General features: G+C 41.1%; 5 protein-coding genes across 5 annotated transcripts; all 5 read right to left on the bottom strand.

Moving 5' to 3' along the window:
• Positions 1 to 235: 235 nt before the first annotated feature.
• Positions 236 to 1,288, bottom strand: TM35_000011520 (splicing factor ptsr1 interacting protein; the record flags this gene model as incomplete). Its single annotated transcript, XM_029020833.1, has 1 exon — positions 236 to 1,288. The coding sequence occupies one exon, from the start codon at positions 1,286 to 1,288 to the stop codon at positions 236 to 238; it is 1,053 nt and encodes a 350-aa protein (XP_028887341.1).
• Positions 1,289 to 2,802: 1,514 nt separating this feature from the next.
• On the bottom strand, positions 2,803 to 5,397 carry TM35_000011510 (importin beta-1 subunit; the record flags this gene model as incomplete). Its single annotated transcript, XM_029020832.1, has 1 exon — positions 2,803 to 5,397. The coding sequence occupies one exon, from the start codon at positions 5,395 to 5,397 to the stop codon at positions 2,803 to 2,805; it is 2,595 nt and encodes an 864-aa protein (XP_028887340.1).
• Positions 5,398 to 6,115: 718 nt separating this feature from the next.
• TM35_000011500 (uncharacterized protein) lies at positions 6,116 to 9,157 on the bottom strand (the record flags this gene model as incomplete). The annotated part of the gene is made up of 1 exon (XM_029020831.1): positions 6,116 to 9,157. The coding sequence occupies one exon, from the start codon at positions 9,155 to 9,157 to the stop codon at positions 6,116 to 6,118; it is 3,042 nt and encodes a 1,013-aa protein (XP_028887339.1).
• Positions 9,158 to 9,632: 475 nt separating this feature from the next.
• On the bottom strand, positions 9,633 to 10,922 carry TM35_000011490 (enolase; the record flags this gene model as incomplete). Its single annotated transcript, XM_029020830.1, has 1 exon — positions 9,633 to 10,922. The coding sequence occupies one exon, from the start codon at positions 10,920 to 10,922 to the stop codon at positions 9,633 to 9,635; it is 1,290 nt and encodes a 429-aa protein (XP_028887338.1).
• Positions 10,923 to 12,796: 1,874 nt separating this feature from the next.
• On the bottom strand, positions 12,797 to 20,794 carry TM35_000011480 (putative calcium channel protein; the record flags this gene model as incomplete). The annotated part of the gene is made up of 1 exon (XM_029020829.1): positions 12,797 to 20,794. The coding sequence occupies one exon, from the start codon at positions 20,792 to 20,794 to the stop codon at positions 12,797 to 12,799; it is 7,998 nt and encodes a 2,665-aa protein (XP_028887337.1).
• Positions 20,795 to 20,956: the final 162 nt, after the last annotated feature.

Below are 20,956 nucleotides of genomic sequence, written 5' to 3'. Positions count from 1 at the left end.
TGTTAAATGCTCTCCTCTATTCTCGTATATTGCAGTAAGTAGGAAGCAAAACACTATTCAAGAAACCTTTTATACCTATAGAGAAAAGAGAAAATACAGTAGTATTACCTCAATCTATTTTCACGCACAAATAGCATTTCCCTACAGACAAAAAAAAGATTCTTGGAACCTTTGTAATTTATCTTTCTTTTTTTCCCCCTATTACGCTGTCACCAGATTCTTTTTTTTTTCTTTTTTACTTTCTTCGTCGTCCATCGCCGTCGCGCCATCGACGCTGACGAGCATCCTCCCTTCGATCCTCGTACCTATCAGATGCGGAAGGAGCAGGAACAGGGGCGGCACCACCACCAGAACTGTTCCCACCCTTTCCACGTCGCTTATCACGTTCATCATTCAAAACGTACCGGCCCTTGTACGCGCTGCTGTAACCACTACCACCAACACCGACATTAGAGGACGATACTGGCGGTGGTGCTGATGATGATGATGGCCTTTCCTTTCCATGTCCCCTCTCACCTTTTCCGTCTCTATCAGAGCGATGATGATGATGATTATGGTACTGTGATTCCTCATGGCGTCGTCGACGTCGCTCTTCTTCATCAGTTGTATGGTATTTGCTACGTGAGCTCCTCTCGTGGCGTCGAGGATCCTTTTCACCATCACTCTCACGATCGCGCTTTCGCCGTCCACCACCAGCTTCGTCACGTTTTCTCCTCGATTTATCATCACGTCGTGTGCTGCGTCGTCGAGAGCGTTCATTGTGACGGCGACGTTCTCGGTGCCTGCTACCGCTGCTACCTCGGCGATGGTGCCGTGAGGAATTCTTCTTTTTCCCACCTTCACTGCCACCGTCATCTGCGTCACGGCGGTGTCGCTGCTGTTGCCTTCCCGATGCCGAACTCGAGCGTGATGATGAATACCCAGATGATGTCGATGACAATGAGGAGCCGCTGCTGCCATTACTACTACTACTGCTGCTGCTGTCATCAAGAAACATGTGTGCGGCTGAGGCGGTGGTGGTGATGTGCGGTGCGGCGAGGACGGCGCCGTCGTAGAGAAGACTGGTAGGGTGGCCGAGGACCGGCGGCTGACCGCCGAGAACCCCCGGCCCCTCCACCGGCCCTCCGCCGCTGCCGCCGGCACCACCCGCCGGGTAAATCGCGTAGTACTGCGCGGGATGGTCCCGCATGGCGGCCTCCCAGCCAATATAGTTGAAGTACTCCAACCACTCCTGGCGGTAGATCCGCTCCTTTGTCTCCTTATCGTACTCGGGTGGAATGGCGTCCATTAAATGAATTCAGTATTGCGAGGCTTCTTGCTCTTATTGTTTCTTCAGTGTATAACTTCTCTGTCTCTCTCACTACCTTTGCCCTAACACAGGTGACGTTACCGGCTCTACTGACAAAACGGCTGTGGGTGCTGAAAAATGGTGTTTTGTCTTTGTCCTTCCTTTTTTTTTTTTTCGCTGTTGATGCAGAGACTCACAAAACCCTGAAAACTTCTTCTTCCTCCTCTTTTTACTCTTCTATTAAGCTTACTTCCTTGCGGCACACTATCCTCCACACACCGCAACCGTTAGAGGGGGTGAGTGAGTAAATACTATATATAAATAAATATATATATATATATATATATATACTTATGTGTGTGCGTTCAGTCAAAGTGAGACTTTTAATTTTTCATTATCAAAGTAGACACCAGAAAAAAAGAAAAAAAAAAAAAGAAGGACACAGGGGAACACAGTTATTAGTTCTATGCCAACATACTTGATTTACAGAATCAGGAAGAAAACCCACGTTTAAACAAGTCCATTAGAGAAAGAAAAACAAGAAAAAAAAAAAACGGAAAGAGAAGAGGAGGAAAAAAAAAACATGTGAGAACGAAATTGACGTGAATGAAGCGGAAAGGTGAAAGGAGAAGAGTCCATATACACTTTGCACTTGCACTTTATTCATGTTTCTTTTCTTTTTTTTTTTTTTCTCTTGCGTTACCGTTGCCGTTGTTGTTACCCGAAAGTTAGGAAACGCAATGGATGGTCAAACCCTTCATGAATGAAGAAACGTGCTCAATTTTGACTTGACAGTCTGCCCACAACCACATATATATATATATAAAAATGTGAACTTATTAAAAAAAAGAGAAGAGAGTTCCCTTTATTCTTTGGAGACCCTTCTTCAATATTCAAAAACTACAACTGAAAGTGTTAGACTATCCGTCTCTCTTTCTCTTTCTACCTCAATTCATTACACAAACACATATACTTGTGCAAATACACTACACAAACCGAACACCAAATTCTTGCTTCTCTTCGTGACTCTTCCTCTCACAATCTTAGAGTTGACTTTCTTTTTTTTTTTTTTTTCCCTTACTCCAATGAAAGCAACTTTTTCTGTATCTCAGTTTAGATGTCTTTAATAATCTCTCTTTTTACTCTCTTTTTTTTTCGTTTTAAAGAAAAGCTTCGTTCATATTAGAAAAGGTCTTCAAAATTCTGCGGAAGAAGAGTTATCAAACGTGACAACACGTACCACCTCCGCTAATGATAGGACCTCTTTAACATTGGCAGAAGGACACATTGAACAGGGGATCACCTATTCCTATCTTTTTTTTTTCTTTTTCGTTTCACACATCTGGCCTTAAAAATTTTCATTCAATTTCATTTTTGGTTTTCCCTTCCTGCTTCTCATTGCCTTTTACCCTCCTCTGTGCAAGCATATATCGCTTTCTTCTTCTTCATTTTTTCTCTATCATTTCTTTCCCGTGGTCTTTTTTCCCCCCACCTCCTTTCTTGTATTCTTCTGTTTATGCTGCTTGCAACAACTCAAGCTGTTTTTCTACCCACTTCATCTGATCTCTGTTATCCTCATCGGAGGCTAATGCGGTGACGGCGTGCCTCACTAGTTGCAGCACGGGCGGTGCCAGCAACGCGCTCTTTCCCTGCTGCCGGAGCTCTGGTGAACGAACACTCTTAAGAACACACGCCATATCTCCAATAATTGAAACAGCAGCCACAAACACTTCAACGTATTCGAGAGATTCTGCCGTTTTTGCTGCGTGTAGTGCGAATTGAAGAATTCCTTGCAGATATGGGGCTAATTGCATCTCAGAAGTCTTAAAACTCTGACACACACTGGTGTAGAAAACTGAGATACTTTCCCAAAGTGTCATTACATATTCTTCACTATCCGGATCTTCACTTATATTAATAGCACAGCTTTTCTGAAAGAATGATTGAACAAGTTGCATAAACGTGTCAAGATACTGTGCAAAATGGGTGTCACCAACATTAAGTGCAATGTCTCCTAGACAATTGAGGAATGTACACTTCAAACTCCGGTCAACATGTGGGTTAATTAAGTTTTCATTTAGTACATTTAGAATTGTACTGATATAAGGCGCCATATCAGTTCGAAGAGTTAAGGATAAATCACCAACAGTTCCAACTGCAACAACAGCAAGATCTGGTTCATCAACACACTGTAACGCCTTTAACACATAAGGAATAAAATTTCCAGCATAAGGGGTAAGTTGTTGTTTAACAGCATGTGCAAAGCTACCCAACATAGTAAGAGCTTCATCCACAACAGTATCTTCCTGAATATGCAAAATCTGCATTAAAATTTCCATACTCGCTGGTAAATGTTGCACAAAATCATTCTGAACTTTCTTCGCTACACTACCCAAAGAACCACAAAGAAGACCAAGCATAGCCATAACATCCATATCATTCATTTGACCTTGTAAACGTGCTTCAAGAATAAATTGCATACGTTTATGAAGTTCAGGAACGAGAACATGAAGATATTGATAGCAGTCTACTGCAGCTGCATCAACGAGTACATTTAGAGCTTCTTGTGCAACACCCTTTACACTTTGATTACTGCCTGTATCAATGGCTACAAGCAATACATTAAGTAAACTGGGATAATAACCTGATAACTCATTGGTTGGTTGGTTTTCTTCTTCTTCATAAGCAAGAGCAAGGTTATGAAGAATGTGACAAGCTCGAATAGCCCTTTCATCACCTCCAGCTATCATTGGAGAAATAATATTCATTAATTGCTGTAAATCCAACGGCCGTAAAAGGAAAACATCACTGAAAAGTTCACATACAACAGCCAAAACCCATCCAGCAGTATCTGAAACCAAACGATTATCATCACGTACATATTGTAAGAGTCCTGGCACAGCTTGCGCTACAGTATCCTCAATACTCTTAGGATCAGGTCCGTTTAAGATGCAACCAAACGCCATAACAGCAGCTTCCTTTTCACGCCAATTTGCACTTTCAACATTTCTATATACAAATGGCATAACCAAATCAATTATTGGATTTCCAATACACGCAGCAAGACTTTGAAGAAGTTTACCTCCTGCTATAGAAATATTCCAATCACCTTCTTCTTGAGTTTCTTCTTGTCGAAGAAGTGCTTGAAGCGCAATTTCAGATATCATAGATGCTCCTTTAAGGGCATAATCAAGACATTTTCCATCTCCGTCCTCTTTCATATCGCGTTCTGTTTCACAAATAGAAATCCAAAAAAGCATAGCTTGTAAAGCAACAACTTCTTCATCATTAAAAATAGAACTCGTTGTTATTGCATGTAATCGATCAATATAATTTGGAAGTGTTGAATAGTACATATCTGCAACTTTAACAAGAGATTCCATCGCCTTTTCACGTGTTCGTGGATTTTGACTTGTCTTTGCAGTAGTACAGAGTGCATCGACCAACTGATCACGTTGATCTTGTTGATTCATGTTATCATGAATAAATTCCATTGCGTTACATAAGGCATTTGTTGCGTAGTAGCATACCTCCTCTTTACCACTACTCATACCTCGAAGAACGGCAACAAGAATACCATTTGTAAAAGGTGCCAAAGCCTGTTCCACTGCCTCATGTTCACGTCCTTCTTCACAGACATAACCAATTGCCGTTAGGGCAGCTTCCTGATGCTGTTCACTTGACTCTGCAACGCCAAGCAGGATATTAAGTAGATCTGGCCACTCCCCTGCTGGTAGTTCAATACGTGAGAGATTACCAATAATGTTAGCAGCCACATTCTGTACTTCCTTCTTTGGCGAACCAAGACAAGCAAGAACACCCTGTTTAACATTAACACGAACTTCTGCTGGAAGTGCCATCCACTCCCTTTCAAGTGCCCGTCGTGCTGCACCTTCGCGAAGATTAGGAGCGATTGCGTTCTTCAGAAGTGTACCAGCCATATGACGTGAGAATGCAGGTTTTTCCTCATCACGAAATTCTTGTAATAACGCGTACAGAAATCCCACAAGATCACTCTGACGCGCATGGTTCACTTGCTGTTCCGCTGGCACACGAACCGCGGGATCCGCATTGCCTAAAGCAAGCAGCAACTCAGTCAAACCAGACATAACTCACAACACTCAACCTTATCACGGAAAACCACTTCAACAAAAAAAAAATAAAAAGGTACAAAAATACCAAGAGAAATCATAAACCAAAAACAATATACATATATACACATATTACAGAGACAACACCCTTATGACTTACCAGATATAGCAATTGATCAAAGTAAAAATAAAATAAAAACCCACTCCGCCCATATGTTTCTAGTGTCAAGCACAAAAAAAAAAAAAAAAAAAAAACGAATAAAATCAGTAATTCATTACCGCTATAGCAAGTATTAATAAAAGTAATACAAAAGAATAGGAGTAAATATGGGACTGAATTCATTCTTTTCCTTCCATATAAATACATATATATCAAATAGAAGAAAATACCAAGAGACAGAATCAATATTACACCTTTTCTACGACGTTATTACCGTTATCAATAGTTCGCCCTTCGTCAAACCAAATCATTCACAAAAACAAATTTGTGATACCCGAGTTTGTCGATTACCTTGCAAAGTAGAAGAGTTTTTGGGTCCCATCACCACTAGACCCCTCTATAATATGTTGAGGGAAGTTGGGACGAAAAAAAAAAAAAAAACAGAGCAAAATAAAGGAGGAAAACAAACAAACAAAAAAAAACTTCATTTATTTAGCCTCATTTTCTCAGACATTCTTTTCAGAAGCTAATTTCGCATCAATTAAATAAATAAAAAAAATGAAATAAAATTTTTCATTAATCAGATTCCCTCGCTTCCATTCGCAAATACCACCCTTTGGCTACATCTATCTCTTTAATAGATTTCCCTCTCGAAATACCATCTGCTGGGTTATTCTCTGAAGCCACATAGCTCCATGTAGCTTGTATATTGCATTCTTGCAAAACCTTATCAATGGCAGATGCTTCTTCTACCAAAGCATCTGAATTTGTGATTCCCCTCCTCATGGTATTCATAACCGTAGTGTTATCAACGCAAATATGTAAAGGATCGACTAAATGCGCTTCAAAGGCGCGCAGTGCCAAATGGACGGCTCGAGCTTCACCTTGTGAAATTATATGTGGTGCACGTTCCCATGCGCCACCTGCGGCCAAAACTTCTCCAGTATCTTTGAACAACAACGCCCCCCACCCATGCATAGATGCATCTGTAACCAATGTAGCAGAAGTTTTTAAATTTCTTGGAGGATGAACGGGTTCATTCTTCAATAAGTGTTTAATCCATTCTTCTCCCACCTTTAACGCATGTGAAGGTAGATCTGCTGAATCTTGCATACACAAAAACCCACTATTAATGCGTGATAATCGTTGACGCACCAACTTCAAGAAAAAATAATAAGTAAAAAGAGAATCCCCTCGTACACCTGAAGCGTACATAATTCGAAAAACAGTATCCTCCATCTCTTCCATTGTAGATGTTCGAAAAGAGGGGGCTTCCTTTAATTTTTGTATCATCTTTTGGCCTAAAGAGATGGTTTGAGTCTCATGATTAAATAGTACACCTATAAATTCATATTTTTCAGTAATTACTTCCTGTTCTCCTATTGTAGCTTCACATTGTTGCATATTCTGAAAAATCTGTTTTGTCCATCTATCCACCATTTCTCGTGAACCACTTACACGGATACTATCAATCCAAACATGTACCTTCAATTCTTTAGGAGCAGCGAACTGCGGTTTTACAATCTTAGGATCTCCTGCTAAAACTCTTGTAATAGTATGAAGAATTTCTAAGCTACACTTATAGCCCATAGGAAGACGAGTAAACTGCACAAGTTCTCCAGATTCTGTTCGACAGCGAAAATTTGCCTGTATATCTTCTGGTAAAACAACTTGGAAGGAAGAAGACTTTAAGTTCATTAAAGTTGCTGATTCATCATAAACTGCACTGAGATATTCGGAAATGTAATCCAATGGAACGTCGATATCGTAATTTTCCTGATCGTTCTTTGCTTTCGCCCACGCAATTAAACGACGTTTCTGCCCTGATGGTTGGTTTTCCACCACTGTAAAAGGTAGTACCCATCCGATTGTAGGGTGTTCTGAAGCTTCTCGAATAACACCTGCCTTTTTCAAAAGTACTGCATCTTTTTCTTTAATGCGCAAATGCGGTTCCCCTTTCTCTTCGTTGGGAGTGGGAGGTCGCCGCATGATGTTCCACACTCTGTTAAAATAGTCTTGTGCCTCTTGTTTCAGTCGCCGCCTAATCCATTTAAGAGATAGAGGGTCTACATCAACTTGTTGTAAGGGCAAACGATCTTCTTCTTCTTTAGACGGTAAAAGAGTACAATGTTTTCGTCGAAAAAGGTTATGCCCCTGAAAAAAAGGAGATATCCCATCTTTCTTTGACTTTGGTAGTTCCCATGGTAATGTGGCCAATTTTTGCAATTTTTTTACACCAACGTTATCAACTGCTCTTACTTCTCTATGATTGCGGCCCAATGCCCCAGATAGTGTATCGTGCCTCGAGGGGGTTCTATTGTTTTCACTTATATTCTCAATAGTCTTAACAAATGTGGATCGAGATCGTGATCGATAATTACCTCTGCTACGTGAACGACCTCTCCTTCTTTCACCTAAAGCAGAGTCATGTCGCAAGAGTTGAACATTTTCTCTTTGATCGGAATTATGATTTTGATTATTTTTCAATTGTCGTCCATAACATTCAGTGTCGGTAGGTGGTATTATTAAAATTTTCGCCTTTTGCAACGCCTGAGGAGGAGGAGCTTCCTCTTTTAAAGGTTTGTCAATGACCCTGGGCAAAGTTTGGATACACTCTTCAATATTATCATGTGCAGATTGTATTGTGCGCAATTCCGTGTACAGTTGTCTTCCAACATCGACATAACTAGAAGACGGCTTTCCTTCCGGAAGAGCGTACACCCAGGATACGAATTTATTCCATACTTCATCGTAATTGGGTGGTAGGGTCGCAGGTATTGGAAAAACTAATCGATACATAGCCAAAAGCTGTTCTGGTGATGTATCAAGCAGGTATTCCATAACCCCTTCAAACGTTTTAATACCCTCTTCTGGAGGCATCTCTGAATGACATTCCTGTTTCTTGAGTTTCTGAATTCCTCGGAGTCCTACTCGTGCGCGGCAATCTTGTTGACTATTTACCTGATCCCTTCTCCAGAAAAGATGGTCTATTGTTTTCGCCAAGGTATGTTCATTTTCTTTCTCTGTGATAGATGAGATACAAGGAGATTCAACCAAATACGTAACAGATGTGGTTTGTAAGGGTTGCATCTTATTGGCTCGTAGATACTCTATCTGCTTATTTAAGTGATTAATATGTGCATCTTTCTGATTCAGCAACTTTTGCATTAAAGCAATCTGACTGCGTAACACTTGGAACTGTACATCTTCATTTTGTTCAAATCGGAAAATCTCATCTGTTACTTGTGCTTTAGTAGATTCATACTGATGATACAACGAAGATTCTCCATCTTTCACTTCCGCCCATTCTGTACCAAATGACGATAAAGCCTCTTCAAACAACTTAATAAACTCAAGATCCCTTGGCATGGTAAAACAAACCATACAATCACGCATAGAACTAAAATTTGCTGCATGATCCGCATCAAAGTAGATAATGAGATTACTGCACTCCAAAGTTAAAATACCATCTATATGGTAAATCATATGAGGAACATGCGCTGGATGAAAATCAAAAGAAAATAGAGTAGGACCATTATGCTGGATATAAGCGGAAAACACTTCTATACTTGTCTTCCATTCAAGATCCGAAAAGGACGAATCTACAGGAAACCGCATAACCTACATAAAGCAAATTGTGAAACCTTCTTTCAGCAACTATACTACAAAGCAATAATTAGTAACAAAACCCGACCAAAAACCAACTCAAAAAACAAAAGAAAAACATATTCTTTACAATATTACGCAAAACTCTACAATCATTATGATCAGATTTCACATAAGAACAACATTACCAAAAAAAAGACTATCCATTTGTTAAAGTAAACCGTGTAGACCATCCTTCCTACCATCTTCTCTTCATTACCTTAAACATAGGCTCCCAGACCCTATTTTCGGGCGTTCCCTTTTTTTCTTTTCTTTCTTTTTTTTTCTTTATTTTATTTGCTTTTCTTTTGGGTTTTGAGTGAGTGGTTCCACTACAGACTCTCTACACTCTTTCCAACACCCACGCAAAGAGAAAGCATCGGAATCATCTTTTGTATCAGGAATAGAATATTTGTTTGCAAAATACTATCGTGAAGGACTGAAATCCTTATGCCCACGCGGGGAAGCCGAATTTGGCGTGTGCGCCAAGTTCCTCCTCAATGCGCAGAAGCTGGTTGAGCTTCGCGGTACGCTCACCACGGCACGGGGCACCTGTCTTGATCTGGCCAGATCCAAGACCCACTGCGAGGTCTGCAATGTATGTGTCCTCTGTCTCACCGCTGCGATGGGACACCATCACAGACCAGCCGTTCGACATACAGAGCTTGGATGCCTCAATGGCTTCTGTGATGGTACCGATCTGGTTGATCTTGAGGAGAAGGGAGTTACATGCCTTCTTCTCAATGGCCATCTTGATGCGTGCCACATTTGTCACCGTCAGGTCATCACCAACGATCTGTGCTTTCCCCTTAAGGGCCTCGGTGATACCGGCAAAGCCGGTGAAGTCGTCTTGGTCGTAGGGGTCCTCGATGCTCACGATGGGGTACTCGCTGGCCCACTTGGAGTACGTGGCGCGCAGCTGTTCCGCCGTCACCCAGGTCGGTTCGGGGTCCTTGAAGGTCAGGTTGTACTGCTTCTTGTCCGCGTCATATGCCTCGCTGGCGGCACAGTCCATGCAGATGGCGAATTTGCCCTTGTGGCCAGCCTGCTCAATGGCCTCCATGAGGATTGGCAGTGGCTCGTTGATGTCCTTGATCGGAGGGGCAAAGCCACCCTCATCACCGACGTTGACGGCGTCCTGACCGTACTTCTTCTTGATGATGCTCTTGAGTGAGTGGTACACCTCAGCTCCCATGCGCAGCGCATCGCTGAATGAGGCCGCCTTCACAGGTGCAATCATGAACTCCTGGAATGGAAGGGCGTTGCCTGCGTGCTTGCCACCGTTGATCACGTTGAAGCACGGCACGGGCAGACGCACCTCCTTTGTGCCGGCCAGCTCCGCCAGGTAGCGGTAGAGCGGGAGGCCCTTGCGTGCAGCTGCTGCCTTGCTGATAGCCATGGAGCACCCAAGAATGGCGTTGGCACCGAGCTTGCTCTTGTTTGCCGTTCCATCAAGGTCGCGCATCAGCTGGTCCAGTGTGGACTGCTGCAGCTCATCCTTCCCCACCAGTGCGGGGGCCAGAACGTCGTTCACGTTCTTCACAGCGTGAAGACAGCCCTTGCCCACGTAGCGCTTCTTGTCGTCGTCGCGCAGCTCGCACGCCTCGTGGACTCCGGTGGAAGCACCGGAAGGAACAGCGGAGCGGAACACGCCCAGCTCCGTCGTCACCTCCACCTCCACGGTGGGGTTACCACGCGAGTCGAGAACCTCGCGACCGTGCACCTTCTGGATTGTCATGGATTATTTAGATTGTGTTGTTTGTTTTGTTGCTAATGCTGAGTTCTACAGAATACATGCAGATATATATACATGGTAGTGCAAGAGAAAACAGTGGCGCAAAGAAGAAAAAAGTGCAATGACAACGCCAACAAAAGCGCTGCAACAGTCAGAGAAAACATCAATGCTCGGTGTTATTACGGGCGTGTAGGAAGAAGAAGAAGCAGAAGCTATAAAATAAAAAAGAAAAGATTTATATATTTTTTTGAGAGATGGTGTCTCCCGGTTCCTCTTCTTAGTACAGGGTGTTTTTTGAGTGAAAGGAGGTTGTTGTTTTTATTTTATTTATTTATTTTTTTTTTTTTTGGTGGTGGGGGTGGGGGCAGTTAGCTTTTGGTTATAGTTGTGTATGATGTATTATGAGGAAAGTTATGGAGCAGTTGTTACGCTGTTGGTTGTTCTTGCTTGCAAGTGGTGGATGAGATGATATCCATGTTGCTGTGTTGTGTTGTAGGTTACTTCAGCAGTGTGTGAAGGAACAATCTTCGTTGTCAAGGAATCAGTATGAATACATATTTTAATCTTTTTTTTTTCTTTATGTGTGTAGAGATTCTAATTGTCCTTATCTATTCTAAGAAAAGGTTGTGAAGAAGAGGCTTAGTTGTTTTAAGGTTGGTTAAGTACAATAATAAAGCTTATTTGGTTAAGCTGATTCATAATAGTAGTACCAGTCGTACTGGTTTTTGACTTGTTTTGTAATCATAAAGTAACCAGATTGTAGAAGAGGGATTTCTTTCTTGGAAGTATTGTTTCCGTAAGAGTTAAATATGAATTTTTTTTTTCTTGATCAAAATATGGGAGTAGTGTACTGAATTGATTTATCTTCATTCTTTTTTTTCATAGAAAGGAATATCGAGTAGGTGATAGTTGAAAGAGTCACAAAATGGAAAAAAAATATAGATTCACTTTTGTATTCTTTTTTTAATTCCTTTTACTCACTCTCTCTCTTTTTCCCTCACTCTCTCACTCTCTACAGATGTATTCTCTCCTTATTTTCTTGATAAAAATGTGTTTCTTGTGGCTGTCAAGTATTTTTCCCAATACTTTATGGTGTGCGTTCGCCCTCTTTTTTTTTTTTCCACACCCTTTTTTCTCTCTCTTTCTACTTTTACTTGTACTACTACTGGGTAGTATCAAATGATTGTCTTTAATTCTTTGCATATGTACAATGGTAATGTTCTAACTATCACAGTGGACTGTGGTTTCTGTTTTCTTCTTTCTTCTCTATATCTTTTTTTTCTTTTTCGTGTCCTTTACGACCTAATACCCAAGCCTGCAAAAATCGGAATCCCTACCGGTTTCCGTCTTACATCAAACATATATATATATATATTTTTTTTTCTACTGTCACACCGTTTTTCACATTAACAAACCCGTTACACTTGGATAGACAACTGCAGACAACGAATGACTATGTTGCAAAAATAAATCAAAAAGAGATACAAGCGGGGAGACACACACACACCCATACATCCAGAAGCGCATATATATTTATATTTATATATATATATGCTCACATCTACAATTCGAAAGTAAAAAACGAAAAAAAAAAAAAAAATGACCAGGAAATAAAACAAAAAAAAAAAGTATCTGAGGTAAGAAATAGAGAATATGTCTACCCCTTACATTCTTTTCTACGGCATCACTACACAAAATTAAATCCTTTTAAGTCATTTATTTCAACTATATCTTTCCTTCTCTCCCCTTCTCTCTCTCTCTCTCTTCACCAAACATGTAGCTCTCCAATTGATAACTCCGCTTTTGTACCTTTCTTTTTTTCCTCTTCCACTTTCTAATGTTTTTTTTTTTTGCTTTGCATATACTATAATTTGCCACTATTCTGGTGGTGGCGTTCCCTGTGGGTTAGGCAACACATTAGCGGCATTAGATGACGTGTTAGCGGGGGATCCTGATCCGCTCATGTGGCGACTCATTTCGCTATTAAGCCAACTACTCGGATCTGTACCTAGCGGCGGTTGGTATTCGGTGCTGTGTAGGCGCAGTGAAGAGGAACGAGGAGCGGAGTGTGCCGTTGGGGTGTTATCTCCCTGTGGCTGTTGCATTTGCTGCTGTTGCTGACGTTCTTCCTCTTTGCGACGAAGTTTTTCTGAACGTGTTTCGTGACGCCTAACCGCATTTGGTACATCTGGTCCAAATCGTCTTTCCTTTTCATCAATAGCGGGTTGATACACTCCAGGAAGTCGAGCAGCAGGAGGTGTACTGCTATTATTTTCACTGGGTGTCATGGGAGATGAGGCCCGAGGAGCAGGTGTTGAATCCTCCTTATCCACATCATCTTTATAACCAGTAGAGGGAGAAGCAGACTTTGATTTCTGTTTCTCATCCACGAAAAGTGATGTTTTTCCAAATCCATAATCCTTGTATGGTAAACCGAGTTCATCACACACATTACGGCCCTTACGCCATAGATCGGCCCGTGCTTGTTGCATCTGGCGACAGGCTTTCCTACGTCTATAGGCGGCCTGTACATAACTCACTGCAAAGTACTGTGCAGTAGTGGCGTCGCTGCGATTACCCAAAACAGTTGGCAGCGCCCGGAGGGAACTCTCTGATAAACGCCAGAGAGCCTCAAATGTTGCCCCGTCATCCACCTCATCTTCACTAAACGCCATGGCGAGCACGCGGCGGGCGAGTGGGACCAGCACCTCATCGTAGTGCACCCGTCCGCCGTGGTCGGGGATGTCGTACTCCCGCAGTAAGCGCAGCAGTTCCACGCGGTTGTGACGCGAACTGAGGCCGAGTGGCGGCCGCAGCGCCTCGAGCAGTTCGGGGAGTTGTCGGGTGCGCAGGACGAGTTTGGCGTTCGGGTCCCGCGCCGACCACAACGCCCGGAAGCGGCGGAGGTCTTGAATGCGGGAGACACTCGCGTGCATTCGCACCACCGTGACGTAGTGATCCACTACCACCGCAATGTAGAGAGTAACAATCATGAGAGCAAAACAAATGACAATAGGGACATAATAAACAGGCGCCCAATTGGATGTTCGGCAATCGTCCAGTTCACAAATAGTACCATCCGCTACACTTGAGCGTAGCATGGAAACCCAGTTTTCAAGTGTAGTCAGACGAAAGGTCATGATAAGTGCATTAGGAAAAGTCATGAAATTATTGTATGTATCGTCAATGTAACCATTGACCACAGGATGCACACGTCCAATAAAATGCATACCAAGTATTGTAAAAACAAATACCGCGAGAAGTAAAATTAATGTTACATTTACAAGAGCTGATGCAGATAGAATTAGAACCTGATATAATAAACGCAAATTATTTTTTACAGGTACAAAAACATCTACAAGTTTTAATAAACGACCCAAATTGAGTAGACGAAGAACGTTAACATTGAATGGTACCTTGTGGTTATCAGTAGTGTTTACACCAATTTGAACATATGAAAGACATGTTACAAATAAATCAAAACAGAAAGACCAACGTGAAAATGCTCGTATACCATGTGCTGCTAATCTTAAAATCAATTCTACTGTAAAGAAAGCAACCCATACATATTGAAGAGCATCCAAAGCATCCTCTTGTTTTGAACTATTACCATACCAGTAAAGTGACATGGTAATAAGATTAAAGAAAAGTATACATGCCATTACTACTTCAAACACAACATGGGTTACAACACGATGAAGGAAACGTGATATAATATTACCAAGTGGTACAAGTTGTACACGTGGTTTAAGTCGTAATATCATACGTTGCATTCGAATCCATAATTGATGTTCAAATGTAATACCCATAGCTCCTTCTGCTGCATTCTTTGTCAACAAATAACAATAAATCATAGATGCAACAAATAGTGAAAAGAGTACAAGATTTGAAACATAATAGTAGGCAATAAAGAATAGACCTTTAGCAGGATGACGATTTGCAATAGGTGCAAAATTTTCTGACCAAGCATCTACTCCAGTGTAAATAACGTCTAACCATTTAGATCCTGTACTTACCTCAAACATGGTTAATAAACTCTCATAAAAATTATCAAAATTACGCTGTGGTGCATCCCATGATCCTCCTTCTTCTACACAAAGAGTACCATTGATAATAGTTTCATTACTGCAACTATGTGTTTGATCCATAAAGAGTCGAACTGCAATAATACACCATACTATATAGTTAAGAAGACACAATAAAAGTACATTTGCTAATGTTGGTATACAATCCCACATTGTTACGGCAAGTTTTGAAAGTTCTTTATTAAATGTACAGTGTCTAAGAGGTCCAAGAATACGGAAACATCGCATAACTTTTAAATATCGGAAATGATCATAAGCAGGTGCAATAGCTAAGAGTGAAACAATGGTGATAAAACAATCAAAGATATTCCATCGATGCCAGAAATAGGCAACATGTAAATCAAGAACAACACCCATACTAATCCATTTTAGTACCATTTCCACTGCAAATATGATGGCAAAAATATCATCCAATACATGTAATGCAGTATATTTACCACCCAAGAAATTCGTCAATTGTGGATTATAGAAGCAGAGACAAATAGATGCAGCAAATATGACAGCCAAAATAAACCATTCAAACCATGCAGACTGTACCACTTTTGTAACAAATTGACGAAATGGATTACTGGGAGAAAGAACAAAAAATGATCTGTTACGCCATGAACGTTGAAAATATTTATTTGAAACGGCACGTTCTTGTGTTTCTTTATGTGCAAGAATATATGCAAGAGTTGCACGACCCACTTGTTCTTCTCCCACATGTAAACCAATAAGCCATTGTTGTAATTGTAAAGCTTCTAATGTCCTATCCCATGTTCGAAATTCTCTTAATTCTATATCTGCACAGGAAAGATATTCAATAGTTTCAAAAAGTAACATACCACAACTCCATGCTTGTCCAAGTACTGTTTCAACGGTTTCTCGTGTAGGAGGACCACCCAATTCTTTCTGTAAACGTACATATCCCAATATAGCGTTTAGAACCAATTGTCGAGAACTACGTACAGCAGCCATATGACAGTGTTCTGCATGTAATTCATCCGCAGTACGTTGTAATACATTTGGTGGAGCACGTAATGGCATTTGTTTATGTGTATTACAATCAAGACAACGTTCAAAAACACGACGTTGACGGCCTACCATTACGTGTTTATAACGTAAACGAGGTCCAGGAAGAAGTATATGTTCATAAACCATTTCACCTCCAGTGATATCACTTTCATAATGTTCTTCTTCTACCTTTTCTCCTGGTTTATGACCATTTTCTTTTGTACCTCCTTCTTTCTTTATGGACGGACGTTCATAACCCAAAGTAGTAAAGTGACCCGTCACACTAGGACGACGTTGTAATTGAGTATTACTGGAACTTCCACGTGCTCTAGCTGAACTTGAATATCGTCCTGCAGTACCAAACTGTTGAAAGTCATCCAATTGAGCATCTGTGTCAACAGCAGAAACAGTATCTTCATGTGATGCCATATAAGAAGGTGATTGCATACGAGGTGGTGTTTGTGAACCTGTACGATCATCATAAGATGCTTGAATATTCACATTTGCAGGAACAGCACTATAACGTCGTGCAAAGCGTAATTGGGCATTTTCAGCTTGAAATTGAGATATAGGTGCGTTTATAGGAGGTCGTTCAGATTCATCAAATTCAATTGGCATACTCATTTGTCTTTGAATTTGTCCTCCAACATTTACAAATCGTGGAACCAAAACTACTGATGGTTGTGGAGGACCTGTAGACATTTTATAATTGTTAAGAGCTGGAGTTGCATTAACACTGCTTACAGAAAGTTGTCGTTGATCTACAGATGGTCCACGTGATAAAATAGCTCGTCGAGAAAAACGTTCTTTCGCTTCTGCAATACGAAGTTGACGTCGCATATCTTGATTTAAGTGAAATACCTCATCTGGTGCCACATCTCGACGTTCAAATCCACCATGAATATGTTTAAAAGAGCGCCAAACTGTAAAATCAAACCAACGTAACTGTGGACCACCTCTTCTTCCACGTCCTGTTGTAAGTTGAACATAATCATCACGTTCTTCTTCACATTGCCATGCCCATGTAAAAACAGAAATAAATAGATAACGGAATATGAAAGCCACTCCAACTACAGCAAGGAAATACATAATGGTATATCCACCACGTGCTCGCATTCCATCCCATGACATATATAACCATTCATCACGGACATAAGAAAATCCCTGAGAAACAGCAAATGTAGCCTGAGAAAATGTATCAAAATTTCCACGTGTACTGTAGTCATCATTCGTTCGATCAAGTTTATCTATACGTCCTCCAAAGAAACTCATACCAATAAGAATCCACATAAACATATAAACTGAAAAGAAAACCAAGGCATATACAATATCTTGAAATCCTAGAAGTAACACTCTTGAAACTCGACGCATTGGTGTAAATGGTGCTACACGGAATACTCGTAAAAATCTTACCCAATTGAGTAATGTAATAGTATTTGATCTACCAAAACCCAACTCAAAAAATCCAATAATAATAACGATGAGAGAGAGGACGTTAAAAAAATCCCATATAAAAGGACCAGGTCCTACTGCGATGAAACGAATGACAAGTTCGAGAAAAAATAAAGCGTTAAAACAGACACCTGCATAAAAAAGACCATCATACCAGTAATCAGGTTGTCCATAATGTCGAGATGCGTTAAATACTCCATTAGCAAATACGAAGAAAAGCATTATACCAGTAAATAATGTAATAGGAGCATTTTCAACAATATTTTTTGCCATACGTATAGGAGAAAGATCACTTGGTTCAGTATCATCCTTTTTAGTATTTGGTATAGCTTCAGTTTCGCTAAAATTGTCATCATCAAATTCATCACTTTCTTCACTTCGACGAATATTACGTGATTTACGTGTGCGTCGTTGTCGCAATTTACGCAATGCTGCTTCTTCATATTTATTTACATAATTTAGTGGAGTTAAACCAAAACGTCTTTGCATACGTTTATGTTCCCACAAATATTGTGCAAGAATAAGTGGGTAACCTTCAGTAAACATATGTAAAATATTTCGTATAATCAACCACCGTTGAGCAAATGTTCTGGCATACCTAAAATCTCCTCCTTCAGGATCATTAATAAGTACTTCTTGTTGAGGTGCAACCACCACGGAGTTGTGCATTGCCGATGGTGTATTACTCTCACGAGCGGCGGTAGATCCAGCACCTGCACTGATTGGACGTTGTGCTGAACGACGGGTTGGAATAACACCAGCAGATTCTCGTGTAGCGAGAATACCACCTGGAACTTCTTCTGCATGAGATATACCATGACGTGCTGAATTTCCCAATGGTGGACGTGAAACACTACCATTGACATTACCGTTTTCAATCAAGTTTGGTCGTGTATTATATCCATCAGTGTTTGTAATATTTGCAATTTCACCTTCTGCAAGATCTTGATAATACTTTAAGAACCTTAAACGTTCTTGTTCATTTTCAAGACGGACCGCAAGAGGTGCACTTGTGCCATGAGCGGCACCAATGGTGTATGTAAGTGGGTGATGCTGCACAGTTCCAACACGTCCACCAAGTTCAAAGTCACCTCCTCCTGCTCCAGTTACAGTCACATGTTGAGAAGTTACTTTATTACCACCTAAAGGATTTGAACTATTGGAAAAATTCTTGTTAACTTTAAAAATCGCACGTCTTTTTCGCTCAGATTGTTCGGCAAGTTCACGTTGACGTGTAAGAGAAAGATGAAGTTGTACACGTTGTTCATCTGTCCATTTGGTTCGTTTCATCACAGAACTACCATAGTTACTAGAACTTGGAGTATCCCGATCCGTACTTACAGAACGCATGGATCCTTTCTCACCAGAATCACTATTACCACGATCTGAATTAATTCTCTGAAGTGAATTGGTTTTGTCATTACGATTAATATCTAATGGGTTATGTCGTAAATTTCCATTTTCGTCACGTTCTACAAAGTCACGTAATTTTATTCCTGCATTTAGACGTTGTCGTTGCTCTTGAAGCATACTATCAAAAAGTTGTAATTGTTTTTGTATAAAGAGTCGACTGGTCTTTTCAATTTTCTCAATAAAAACACCAACGTAAAGACTAGGGATAAACCATGCACAAAACAGTATCGTAAAGGCATAATAGAGTATTACCAATACTGTAACAGCATCATTTGTCTCTTGAAGAAGACCAGTCCATCCTTGAAAAGTCATAATTTGAAACGTTGATAGTAATGCATGTCCCACATTATCAAAGTTTTGAAAATCGTAATGGGGATTCGGAGCAACATCTTCCACGCATGTATATCCTGCTTGACAAACATGTCCCCAATAAAACCAATGACTTTCTCCAGTTCCTGGATGACAGATTTGGTTTGTAATTCCACCAGTTACTGAATTTACACAACGATGATGTAATGCCCCACGAAATAATTGTAAACCAATTAATGCAAAGAAAAACAATGCATATATGAGAATAAGAGAAACTTGAATTAATTTATTTGTGGAACGTAAGAGTGATTTGGCAAGTAACTTCATTCGCACAGGCATAGGAATATATGTACACGCTTTAATTACTCTAATAAGACGAAACGCTGTAAAATTCCATAAATATTTCCATCCTGTACAATTCATCACCATAAGAACAAATACAGCAGTATCAAGCCAATGCCATGGTGAACGAAAGAATGCACGTTGATGAAGAATAAATCCTGAGGCAAAAAGACGCATTACAAGTTCAATACCATAAATAACAGTGTAAAAGACATCTGCAAAAATCATAAAATCAGGTTTCTCTAATTCTGGATCTTGATATCTTGCCCATGATGCTGTAAAAATTGAATATCCAAGAATTATAAAAATAAGCAAAAGTTCCGTTAACCAATGATGCATTACATTATATACCACAACACGTGCTGTCATACATGGTGGAAATATAAAAAAAGAGGAGTGATGCAACGCAATAGCGCGTTGATGAACTTGATACATCCAACCTGCATTATCTATTTCCTCATCTTCTATAACTTGAGGCATTCTTCCAGAGGTTAAAGAGCGTAAGTTAAGTGTATCATACACAGAACGAACTGCAGGACCACGAAGTGGATCCTTTTGCAATCGGCGTGGATCTTGTTCAAGTACTGAAGAACCAGATGAGAAGAAAGAATCATCATCGGTGTATTCTGCTAAACGATCGAAAAGAATATCATTTTCATCCATTTCAATATTATTCCTCTTATCATTATCTCCTTCTTTCGGTTTATATTCTACAAAAAAACGTTCCACAGGACGTGTTTGTACCTGTAAAGGACAGAGTTGCTCCACATTTTGATCATCTAAATCTGGATCTCGAAACTCTGCATCACGATGACTTCCCACAACTGGGGTTATAAGCTTGCGCGTCTTCCCTGATGGGGTACCTAGCCGTTCTACCGATTTCTTTACCCCCTGCTGTTGTTGTTGTTGACGTTGCCTTGCTGGTGTTGGACCGTCACCGTTACTCTCAAAGACGCTGGCGTTCTCGTTTGCACTAGCGAGCACGGAGCCCTGATCGACTGATTGCGGTGTCATGCCGTTTGCGGCCATGCGCGGGGACGGGGATCGTTTGGGGGCGTCTTGCCCGTCGGATGTGTCGCTCGAACGCTGCAGCGGGGCGAGTCGACCCATCGGCGGGCGGTTGGGCGTCGGGAGGAGCCCCGGCGTGGGGGCCGTCGGAGCGCCGCGGACCGGCGGCAGCGGTGGGGGGAGTCGAAGACGGCCGGTGGGGGCGGCGGGGGCGGCGGGAGTGCCGGCGATCGTCGGCTCGAGGGGGTACGGCGGCGGAGGTACACCCGCCATGAGAGAAGGGAAAGAAGAAAAAGGGGAAGGAGAAGGAGTGTCTTTTTTTTTTTTTCTGTTCTTTGATTGTTTGTTTCTACTTTTTTATTTGCTTATTTTTCACCGCGTCTCTAATCTATAGACGCGCTCCTAAATACGATGAAGGTAGTGGGGGATACACAG

Source organism: Trypanosoma theileri (genome assembly GCF_002087225.1).
Source record: "Trypanosoma theileri isolate Edinburgh chromosome Unknown TM35_Tth_1_V1, whole genome shotgun sequence".
Taxonomy (NCBI): domain Eukaryota; phylum Euglenozoa; class Kinetoplastea; order Trypanosomatida; family Trypanosomatidae; genus Trypanosoma; species Trypanosoma theileri.
This window is presented reverse-complemented; position numbering and strand designations above follow the sequence as displayed.